The 12,126-nt window shown below is 44.6% G+C and overlaps 1 protein-coding gene across 4 annotated transcripts in view; it reads left to right on the plus strand.

The window, feature by feature from the left end:
- ARHGAP18 (Rho GTPase activating protein 18) overlaps positions 1 to 12,126 on the plus strand; it is a 97,858-nt gene that overhangs the window by 28,603 nt on the left and 57,129 nt on the right. Inside the window, exons 1-2 of one of the 4 annotated variants that reach the window (XM_063329624.1) lie at positions 595 to 699; positions 1,623 to 1,819. The exons of 1 other annotated variant lie outside the window; for it this stretch is intronic. In XM_063329624.1, coding sequence (XP_063185694.1) covers positions 1,800 to 1,819 — 20 coding nt within the window. In that variant the 5' untranslated portion in view covers positions 595 to 699; positions 1,623 to 1,799. Of the gene's footprint in view, positions 1 to 528; positions 737 to 1,622; positions 1,820 to 12,126 lie in introns of those variants that run through there. 2 more of the 4 variants (XM_063329622.1, XM_063329626.1) reach the window with 2 other exon arrangements.

The following is a 12,126-nucleotide window of genomic DNA, read 5'->3' on the forward strand; positions in this document are numbered from 1 at the left end:
ATGTTGCGATCCAGTGAAATGGACAATGGACAAAGCAAGCACGGGAAGGCATTCCTGATTTTTCTCACCACCGTGCTGCATTTGCAACACCTCCGTCCCCGAGGGAGCGGCCGCTGGCCCCTGGCGCGCAGCACCCACCACCCACCCAACCCACTCAGCTCTGAAACCGCACCAACTTTTCCTTTGACGGACCGATTTCTTTGCAATACCTTAAACCAAACCCCAGCCTGGGCAACGAACGCTGCTTTATTAACACCACAGGGTCTAGGGGAGGGGGCGGCCGAGGGTGGCTGGGCCCTGTCGCGGGGTGGACGGTGCGGCGCAGGGCGGCGGGCACCCGCCTGCGGCAGCCGCTGGGTCCTGCCGCTCCGCACAGCGGCCGCTGCCGCCGGCTCCCGCCGCCCTGGCCCGCGGGGCGCCCGGGTGCCCGAAGCGGGGAGGAGGGGCCCGGCCCGGCCTGGCGGAGGGCGGCGGCCCCGGCGGGCCGCAGGAAGCGCTGCCGTCACCCGGCCCTGCCCCGCTGCGCTGCCGGCGGGAGGCTGGGCTGCGCCGGGCCCCGGGCCGGGCCGCCCCACTCCGACTCGGGAGTCCCCAGAAAGGGGATGCGGCGGCGGCGGACGCCATGAGCTGGCGGTCCGGCTCCCGCGGCGTGGTCCTCACCGCCTACCACCCCAGCGGCGGCGGCGACCCCCCCGGCGGGTGAGTGGCGGCGGCGGGGAGGCCGGGCCGGCGGCAGGTGCGCTCGGGCTCTGCGGGGCGGGGGATGCGGAGGAGGAGGAGGAGGAGGAGGAGGAGGAATAGTGGAGCTGGCTCCGCGGGCAGCTGTTGCCGCGGGGAGAAGGTGCCGGGGGGCTAGTGGGGTTTCCCCGTCTCTGCACTTCGTCCCGCATCCTCTCAAACGGGTTTTCCTTACTTTTTTTTCCCCCACCCGTTTTCTGTAGTAACCTCCGCCGTGGAAGCCCCAGGCGCGTTGCTGGGCCACGGGGAGAGCCGGGTGGGAACGGCAGACGCCGGTTGTTGCCAAGGCGTTTGCAGCCGAGCGCGCGGCCGCCGCTCAACCCGCGCCGTTCGTTCCCGGGCGGTGGGGGCTGCCCCGCCGCTCCAGGGGGAACCGGACCCCGGAGTCTGCGGGACCAGGCTGTTCGTGGGACGCAGGGCGTAGATTTTCATACCACCTCTTTGCGCTGCACCGCTTTGTTCTTTGCGTTATTGGTTTATTTTTGTTTGTTTGGTTGGTTTTTTTTAATGAGATAAACAGAAGGAAGGTACCGGTAAGGACAAGATAAACTTGTTAAAGCATTTGTCATTTTGCTTAAAAGGTGAAACTGATAATGGGCAAAGAAGCCAGCTTTCCTTTTACGAAGGCTGAGGATCTCCTAGTGCCTCACAGCGTGTGTTTAATGCAGGCAGAAGCACTGCCGGCTTTTCCGTAGCAATGAGCAGGGAGACTGCTGTGTGGAAAGGAAAGTTTTGTTCTTTATAGCCCATTCAGTCGTGCCTCTTCCTTGCTGAAACTGTCAACAAAGGTCCCATTGATAAAGATGGGACTTTTATTAATGCTGAGAAGCCAGCTGAAACTGGGAAGGTATTGAAACTGGCGCGCTGTTTCCATACGTCCATAGGAAGAGCGTGTCTGATCAAGGAGATTGTAGTCTGATTAAAAGAAGATAAAATGAAGTACAGTGTCACCCTGGACAAGAGATAGCTCATGCACCATGATATGTCACGCCAAGAGTCCACGGCAAATGCAAGAACTGAACTGAGAAGTACAGCCTACTCTGTGTCTGAACGACAAAGCCATGCCTCTCTTTTTATTGAGGTACTTCCTTCTCCATGACTAATGTTATTTGTCATCATAGCTACATATATAACGGCACTGCAGACGTAGTTGTTTACTATTGAATGTAAAATATGTGCATTTTTGCAAGAAATCACAAAATCTACTACCCTACTTCATTGTCGTTTTTGATGTTTTTACCTCTCATATCCCTCCTCAAACTTCCCGTGGAGGAGGGTCAAGATAAAACCCACTTTCCCTGCTCCTTGGGATAACTTCTGAATAAGGATCTGTGTATCTGTAGACTGTTAGGATCGGTTCCCCCTTTTAACCTGGGTCTGCCTGGATACATGGCTCTAAGCTGCAGTTACTCTTAGCCCCCAGATGCATAAGCACAGTCCTGGGGTCCCTCCATGTCCGAGAAACTTGTTTCCTGTGCTAAGGCAGCACCATTAGGAGCAGAGATCTCACCAGATTGTCTGCAGTTGCTGTGGGGACAGCCTCCTGGGTAAACTGAGACATTGCTGTGCAAGTGACCGTGATCCTTCACAAATTGTTCTGATGTGGGATGAAGAGAGGGTGTGGGGGATATAAATGTGAAAAGCAGTCTCATTTCCTTAATTATAGCATATAAATGTGTATGTTAAAGCTGTGCAGAACAGGGGATTCCCACAGTTAGTTTTGCCTGAGTTCCACCTGGCAGTGTTACAGCTTTCCAAGCTATGCATGTTTGCCATTTGTCTCATTAAACTAAGATTCAGAAGGACACCTCTTTGCCTTTCTGCTGTGGCACTCTAAATTTGGACCGCAGTCCTGTCTCTCCCTCATTAACCAGGATCTCAACTCCGTGGTCCTGATTTGTCTGCTCCTTCCTGCCCTGGATCCTCAGTGTCTTCCCACTTCTGAAGTGAGAGAGGTTGGGAATGTTATTTTCACGATGGATGGAGGGATGGGAATGACCACTTGTTTTTGTTTGTTTTTTTTAAACACACAAACAAAACTTTTCTGAAACATTGTAACATTTTTGTGTGATTTTCCCCCCCTTTTTTTTCTAACTACTTTCCTTCTTCATCAAGATTCCCAAGATGTGCAGCGCTGAATGATAATAATAGAGCAAATGCCCAAACCAGCATAATTCTGAAATATTTTGTGGAAATATAGTCTTCCATTATGCTCTGGACAGGGCCTAAGTGTACCAGTTCTGCCATCCAGATTCTGCATTTTATTACTGGTGTGAAATTGGAACTTACTTTGCCTTTTTTAAATACAACAAAATAAGAACAACTTTCAGTATCTAGGTTAGCATCTCTTTGCTAATTTGAAAATTCTGTAATTTTTAACTGGGATGAGAATATTAGGAAGCCAATGTAATACAGTGCCAGCTGTAACGAAGCAACCCTTTTGGAACGATTAATAGAGAAACTATGTTGAACTATTATTTTCAGAGGCATTCAAAACAGTGCATGTTAGAGATTGCATTGTCTTTGGAGGGTTGAGGAAGTTTGGCACTGGTACATCCTGGGAAAAATGATATGTTGGCTGTGCTCCAAAGTGGCATCCTAGGAAAGGACTATACCTCCTAACCAGCTGTTTTTTCCTTCAGGCATATGGGAAGTCTTGCTTCATAGACTAAAGAATTTTAGTGATCTAATAGATTGTTGAGCTACTTTCCTATTCTTTTTTTGGCCCTTTAAAAGCACAATGAGCCTGTGAAATATTTCCTTTCGGAAAGGCTTGCCTTACTATTGGTTAGCTAGGCTAAAATCTGGAACAGCCTTAGGATGATTACTTCCAATTTTGACAATTTAACAATATTGCCGTGACAGTGGTGATGCACAAAATACATCAGAGCTGTCTTCTTTGCCATAGAGGAGTTTATTTTACATTTTACTTTAAAGAAATGGCGAAAGGAATATCTTCTCGTAGTGTAGATCTTGATTGTGGGTGACTTCTGCGGTATGCCTAAGTATCTAAGAACTTCCTTAGAGAAATGACAAAGGCAGATTACCCATTATCAAATTCAGTTTTAGTAGCTCTGTTTTGCATATTGCTTTCAGTTTTCTCACTTCCCAGTTTTAACCCATTAGATCCACTAATGCTTTATTGGCTGTCTTGCTACATGCATTTTACTGTCATCTCCTTTCCTTTATGATGCCCATGCACAAGCTTTTAAACCATTTCTTCTTTTTTTTTCCCCATGGAACCATTTGTTGCTATACGGACTGTGGAAAGTAAGAGTGAATCAGATAGCTTTCAGTCCAAGACCCTGTTTCAGTGTCTGTTTGTAGGCATGTCAGCCTCATGCACATGAAATGTGAAATCCACACCCTTAAGAATAGTCTTCCAGTGCCATTTATGTTCCTTGCTGGGGAATTTTACCCCATCTACTGTGGCAGAAAGGACTGCAAGTCCCGTGTCATACTTGCCAGCCACATGCAGGCGTTTCAGATAACAACAGTCGTCTCATATGTCTGCATGGGCTTACCCTCAGGAAATCAGATGCCATCCAGGGAGTCCTCTACAGGACTATTTCTGTCCTGTAGAGTGAGTGAATGTGTGTGTTTATGTGTATACGTATATGTATGTGTGTAAAAATATTTTAAAAGTGTCATTATAAGGCTAAAGCCAAGTTTGGAGTATTCCACGGATGGGGAATAGGATATAGCAGAACTGCAAGTAAGTGAATGCATGCAGAGTGCATGCAGAACTAACGGCATGCCTACCAGCGTGTGAAGCAAATAAGCTTCTGCTACAGAGCATTTTCAAGAGCCAAACCTGAAATGCAAACTGAGTAATAGAGAAGTGATTTTAAATGTGGTGGCCGCTGGATGTTGACTTTGCTTTTCTGTCCATACCTTTGTCTTGTCTGGGAGGCTGCCATTCTGTATGGTCTCCCATGCTGCGCCAGACTGTGGTGTGAGTCACAGCCTCCCTGGATCTGTTTCCAGTGACTCACTGCGCCGGCTCACCAGCAGCCAGCACACGTGCTTGTGCTGTCCCTTCATGTGCTCTTCCCTAACTTACGTTGGAAGACCAGTTTTAGTTTTGAATCTTTGCAAGCCAGTGCCTGTTTAACAACATATGTTCCCAAAGGGCCTAGCAATCTTCGCATTGTGAATAACTTTTTAAGAAGGACTGCAACATTTCATAAAGACTAGGACACAGCGTTTGCCGTATTTAAATCTTGCGTTTGGTGTGCTGGTAGTCACTTGCAAAATGGGAATGATCAGTTGAGTTTCTTTGAGACGGAACTAAACCCCAGACCAGTTCTGGAAAGAGTGCTGTAACCCTTAGCTACTGTAAAAGAGAAGATTGCTGCCGCCTCAGATCGCCTCTTTTGAGTGACACCTGCTAGCCAGGGCCTGTGGTCCCCAAAGCTCACTGTCCTGCTTCGTTACTGAATCCCTGCATGACTTTGGGAGGTCTCCATTGGGTTTTGTTGTAGAGAAGTGCCCAGACTTACACATGGTTACTGTGTAAGTCTGAATAAAACAAAATATTTATTTTTGTATGTCTTTGTAAATATGGGCTTTACTAACTTAGTAGTGATAGCATCTGTGTTCACTGTGGGGATGGGTGACAAGTGAGGTGCATAAAATACCTGGTGTTTTCTACAGACAACTGTGACCTGAATCACTCACTGTTTGATCTCCCTGAGAAAGAAACCAGATGATAGGTGTCCTTTGAACTTGGAAAAATGACAGACTTCTGCTATGAATTGCCCATAATAAATGATTTTTTTCAAACGTTGACCATAATAGACATTACAAATCACACATACAAGAGGAATTTATTCTTTCCTTGCCAGAATAATCTGCCTCATTCATTATACAAATATTTGCTCAGTTTAATCTGAAGATTTAATAGTTTGCATCTTAAGGTAAGAAGAAATCTAGTAGTAAGTGTGAATTAATGCCTTTTTTTCAAGGGCAATTTTCATCTCTATTCTTTCAGAAAGAAAAGCTCTCATTCCTTTCCCCCTCTCTTTCTACCAGTGACTCACTCTTGGAATTGAAATCCAGTGAAATCCAGTATGAAGGACAAAAGCACTGTTAGGGGGACATGTAACACTCAGTGTACAAGGAGCAAACTCACAAGGCGATTACTCACAACTGACTTAAGTTCGTGGAGCCTTTTGCAATTTCGTTTGCAATCTGCTAGTACAGCACAGATTTCAGGTTCTCCATATCATCACAGCATTTGTTGTTCCTAACCCCTGTAACCTGTCTTTCGTGATGCCAGTATGGATGGCTCAGCACATACCTTCCATATGTCGCTTTGCAAAGCAAAAATCTGTTACTGACTTCACAAAATCATAGCAATCTTTTTATCTGCTAAGTTTGCAGGCTCTATGTGAGCACAATCTTCATCTAAATGCATTAGAAAAATCTTTCCTGCCTTGGATTTGCCTGCTAATTTGAACAGTGTTTATTGTCCGATGCCTACCAACATCTTCAGATAGAGCTGACAGGCAACAATCCATTAAGTTGCTTTATTTAGCATTGCTTTTGTGTCTTTTGTACATCATGCATGTATAAATATGTAGTGTACTACAGACTCTTAACGTGTTGCTTAGTTACCAATGTATTAATCCCAGTAACTTGATCTACTGACAGCAAATTGTGGTATCCCAACATTTCCTGCTTCCTTGATTCCGGATTCCTGCTTCCTGGGGTTCCCCCTTCCCCCAGTTTGCATCTTATTTCTTCTTTGAATTCATCTTGCTCCTGCCTTTGGTTCTTGCTGTCTTTCCAATCGATTAAAAAGCCCTCCTACTGCCTGTTAGCTATTGTCAAGTAGCTGCTCAATTTTATCTTGCTAGACGAAGCAAATAATTCTCTTTGAGTCTCTTTGTTTCTTCAGTCTGAAAATCCTTTTTGCGACACTTCTCTTCAGCATTTTCAGCATCCTTCTTTACACGTGCCCTGTTACTTTGCTTCTCCACCTCCCAGCCTGAATTACATGCAGTACTTCAGTGTCAGTCTCGTGAGTGTTACCTACACAGGTGAAATCACTTCCTTGCTGCTAATGACCACCGCAGCCAATTGCGTATACTGTCGTCACACTGTCTTGTTTTTCTAAGCATCCTGGTGGAATTCGCTTTGAGTTGTGTGTCCTTTCTGAGCCCTGGATCTGCTCAAGTTCTTCTTTTTCAGTGCAGTCCTCATTGTGTAGCCATAGTCACAGTTTCTTGCACTTAAACATCCATTTAGCACCTGTCAGTATGATAAAACAACATTATTTCAGCAAGCCCAGTTCACTAGGTGACCTAGATTATTCTACGTCATGGATGTAGATTTGATTTAACGCCCTTCGCTGTCAGTGAAACTAGTCTATTCAGTTCTGCTCTGGGTCAGGCCCTTAAACAGCTATGAAATGAGAATAACTGGGCTGAATCAGTGGAGCTACATAGCAGAAATGAGGAAAATCAGGGACCTCTGTATATAGGCTTTCTTTTTTATTTTAATGACATACAGAGAATGAGATGTCATGCTTGTCTAGCTATAAGGAATGTGAAGCATAAAGGCCTTTGGAACATTTTAATTAAGGGCTTTCCCTTTTTTGCTCCAGTATGTACAAATCTAGAGGATACAATGTATTACTAGTTGTGCTGTTACAAGCGTGTGGACTGCACAAAACTAGAATGTAACTGAACTTCCCATGAGCAAAGTGCCAGAGGAGCCGTGTAAATCTGAACTCCAACATTCGCTCTAAGTGTGGTATCAAGTGAATGTTTTTTTGTTGTTTCTCTAAGTTCTTTTTCTCTGAAGAGCAGAATTGTTGAACTTGTTTTCAAATAAGACTAATGGCATTTTCAGCCTGCTGATACTGGCACTCGATTAAAAAGTGTTATAATGTATTGTTGTTGCCAATATTTTACTCGTTTCGTAACTGTTACTAGCGAGGCTGTAGCTGAAAGCTGTGAGGTTTTAAAAGTCTACTCATACTTGTTTTGTCAACATCTGCAATGCCAGCACCCCTCTCTATAGTTAATGCTTTTTTACTAGAGTTACTGGGTACATAGCGTCATTTTTTTCTTCTATGAATCACAATACTACAGCTGAACGGAGGCCGTAATTACAGTAAGTGATACAGCGAGGTTCCTGCTGTGAGTGGCATTGCAGACTCCTGTTATGCATGGGTCACTGATTGCCACTCTGGGCTCCTTGGTAAATCAACTTGGCCAGGGAAAGAAAAACTCCACGCTCGTGAGTTTTGAGTATTTCCAGCACGACAGCGGACTGTATGGTGAGGGCTGCTGGCTTTACAATGAACTTGCCGCTGCCTTGGAGCCTTGATCTCAAAATAATCGTGTTCAGGCAGGAATTCCAATATTTATAGCCGGATAAATAGGAAAAAAAAGTAGAGATTTTTTTTGGATGTGTACAAAATAAGTAGACCTGATTTATTTCATAAGTAAAATTATAGCCATCATTTTCTGAGGTATATTTTTGGTGATACTCCAAGCAGCATATGGGATGCGCACCTAAGGAATTTACCCCTCTGTGCTCCCCAAAAAGCTGAAATGATTAACAACTTATTTGGTCATTGTTTTTTGTGCCAACTCTCTTGTATTACAGCAGAATAAAACAGTGCACAGAAATGGTTACTTAGCTGGTCATACCTTCCCATGAGTATAAGCTGCTCCATATTCCCCCTTGTTCCGTGACTCTATTCCCTGCCCTTCCTACTGCAGCATCCCAGTCCTCTTAGCCTAGAAATGCTATAATGAGAATTTCAGAGATTTTATCTGTCACCTTTCTACAACACCCTTCTTTCCTAGGGAAGCTTCTTAGACCAAAAGGTGACAATGAAAACGTGTTAGAATATGTCCTTTGAAGTGCCCCTAGTATTGATGGAGGACTTAAAAGGGTTTGGGGTGAAGTATTTGAGGAGCAGCAAATGTGAATGTTTTTAGCACGCTCAGAAATACAGTCGAAGGTATGCCACACATGAGAAAGCAACAAGGTAAGAATAATGCTGTATTCAGCAAATAAATTAATCTTATCATGCATACTCAGTGCCAAACTGCAGCAGAACAGTTGACACATATTGCTTGATTTAGCATCAGTACAAATCTTGAATTTACCACTGCTCTGACTACCTCTTCTTCCTGTCCACCAGTCGCTAAACCACCCAGATAACTTTTACTCTGGCTTAGGGAAGTCAGATATTTTGACTTCTCTTCTCTGTTTGAAACTCAGGAAAATATTTAAGAGGATGTGTGAGAGGATTGTTTGCTCAATGTTTAGTGATAATGCGCTCAGTAACGTACATTGTTTAATTTTTATTATTTGTAATCAGTTGATTGTTTTTAGCTGATTTCTATGTAATTGTCAGAACAATAGTTGGCAGGAGTCAAGGCCACTGATGAAATATTCCTTCTATCAGAAATTCTCTGCCTTTAATAAAATACAACAGCAAGGTCCAGGAGTATACTATATCAAGAGGTAACAGGGAGCTTTGCCCATGGTTTAAGAGAGTGCAAGGTTAGATTTTAACTGTACAAATAAAGTAGAAAGTTCTTGTAGGCTTGTAATGGCTCAAAGAGTCGTATAGTAACTGTGGTTATAGCTGTGGTTGTGAGTCTGCAGTCCCAGATACAAAGCAAGAGGCTTGGAGCAGTAACCAGAAGCCCCAGCTACTGAACAGCAAGGAAACCCTGATAAGTGCTGTCACACACGGAGCCATCACTCGCTGGCCAGTCACAGCAGGAGACCAGAGTGGTGGCTACCACAGGCCAGTCAGTGGAAGACGCTTTCTCTGTTGGCAGTTGCTCAGAGGATGATAGATCCAACAGCTCCATAGTGTAGCTTCTGGAGCCTCACTGTTGATTCCCTTTGCCACAGCCGGATAAGGGAACACCGGTAATGGTGTCATTGTGGGAATAGTCATCCCTATCGTTGCAACCCATTTAGAGGGTGGGCTTTCAAGTCCTACTAAACTTGTTCCAATGACTTGGCTTGTGTCATCTTCTCCCGAGAAGCCTGTTGTTCAGGTAGACTTGAGGAATGCTTTCTTGTTCTGTTTAAAGTATTATCAGAGGAGAGAGATGCCACACTATTTCCTGAAAATTTTTCTTTTCATCTCAGAGTGCCTTCTAAGGCTTGTCCTGGACCAGCAGAAGTTTTGATGTGGGTGGAGGTCATGGCCATCTTAGGCTGAGATAAGTGGAGGCTGACAAGAGTGGGGACATCACTGAAACTTGAGTTGCCTTCCACTCTCGTGTTACACCTCCCTAATGTTTTTCTTGCCCTGCCATTGGCATTTCTAAGCTGACTGAAGTAGGTTGAGCTGAATTTAAAAAAATCCAACTGAAAGCAGTATTTTTTTTCAAGTGTTGTTACCAGACAGATTGGTTTCTTAACCTAGCTCAGCAAGTGACTGCATCAATGATAGTGCTGGCACAAGAGGAGTGATGGAAACCCCCAGGAAAGGGGGATTTGACAGAACCTGCTGGCAGCAGCCTACATCTGTGCCACCTTAATGTGATCATTGTGAGGCTGCAATTTGACAAGATAACTCATTTTTGTGAGTCCTCGTACTGTCTATGGCCACATCCAGTGAGAGGCTCCTCTGATATAATTTAAATCCATTGGTTCAGATTTGCTGACAAGTTATGTGATGGCTTAACTTTGTACTGACAGTTTTTCAGTCAGTTCAGGTACAGCTTGTCCTTTAGCAGCTGCCCTAAAGCTAGTGTAAGCTTCATCTCCAGCTCATTTGGTGCTGAGTCACACCGCTCAGTGATTCAGTCGCGTGCATGGCCTCTACCTGCAAAAGGTGAGCTGCGATGTGAGAAGTCGTCCTTGGGATCCAGGTGTGCTGCACAGCAGGGAACACCTGCACTCCTCTTACGGAGCTGTGGAGAACCTGCCTTCTCCTCGTCGTCTGTGCGTGGCACAGCGCAGCCTGCCTCACGAAACGGAACAAAAGCCCAGCTTGGATTCCCATACACTGTATGGAGGTAGAATGCAGCTTCTAAATTATGGTTGGTCACCAGTTGATAGGCTCTTGAAAGGTTGCTGATTTGTGCTTTGTTTAAACACACCTTTCTTTGCTCTGAACTTTGCACCAGAAAGATCGCTGGGGTTTCATAGTGCCCAGGGTAGTGCATCAAAACAGCATCAGGAATGAGAAGTATAATCAGATAGATCTTATGATTTCCTGTAAGGAACACGACCTAGCTTTTCATTGCAGTAATATTTTCTGTTTTAAGGGTAAAAGAGACTAAGACATTAAATATATAAGACATTATACAAATATGTAATTTAAAATATTAGGTACTAATTAAAATGTCCGAGCAGCTGTCCAGTGATCCAAATTCTATCTGCCTTCCACTTTGAGAGAAGGATATTTACACTGTGGTACTTGTTATTCTTTGACAGGAAAGCTGAGAAAAAGACTGTATTTGTTTGAACTTCTTACTGTGGATGGTGTATATAAGAACAAACTCAAACATGATCTTTTTTCTCCTAGTAAGTAGGAGCTGCTCATGGAAGTTTATGGAAAACTTTATGAGCTTCATGCTGTGAAAGCTGGTATTTGGCACTTAGTAGTTCAAATCAGAAAACAGTTTATGAAGGCATATGGTATTAAAATCACTGTGATGTGTCACAGTGTTTTGTTTTTTGTGTATTGGTTGAGCTTTTGAAGTGATTGTTAAAGAAAGTTTAGTCATCCTGTCTTAGGGAGTGGAAAGGAGACATTGGCTTACGTGTTTTCACGCACTGTCTATTTGCTGAATTATTTGATACAGGTTTCACTAAACACAGACCTCAGTAGAGGTTGCTATAATTTCTCTTGAGAAGTTTCATTTTATATATAAGTATATATTTAATCTCTGAAATAGAAATTAGGTGCAAATTCAGTTTCTGCTGTATACTTTTGAGAGTTGCTAAGTGAGATCCAGTTAGTTAGCAGCTGGAGCCAGAGCGTCGGTCAGTACCTTTGCACGGGGCCATGCCAGCAGGAAGCGGGGCAGGAGATGGGATGGGACGGGGTGACAAAGCACTCAGCGTAAGCAGCCTTATATGACAGTCTTTTCAAACCTTTCAACCTGTGTATTATGATCTCAGCTTATACTTAAAATTTCACAGGAGCCTGGAGCCAAGCTCTTAGCTGTCTTTTGGCAGCAAGGTGTCCCCTCTCCCCTGAACAGATCACCAGGCTGTGCTGAGTGGTGGCTTTCTCAGGCACATCTCCACTGCAGCGTGCTCAGACCGTAGCCCAGCAGCAGCATGCTCCTGTGGGACAGCCTTGTCGTGGTGTTCATCTGGGTTTGAGCCCAGGCTGAGAAACTTTTCCTTCAGCCCGGCTCGGCCTTTTGGGTTTGTTTTTTTTCTTCC

This window comes from Chroicocephalus ridibundus, chromosome 3, assembly GCF_963924245.1.
Source record: "Chroicocephalus ridibundus chromosome 3, bChrRid1.1, whole genome shotgun sequence".
NCBI lineage: Eukaryota > Metazoa > Chordata > Aves > Charadriiformes > Laridae > Chroicocephalus > Chroicocephalus ridibundus.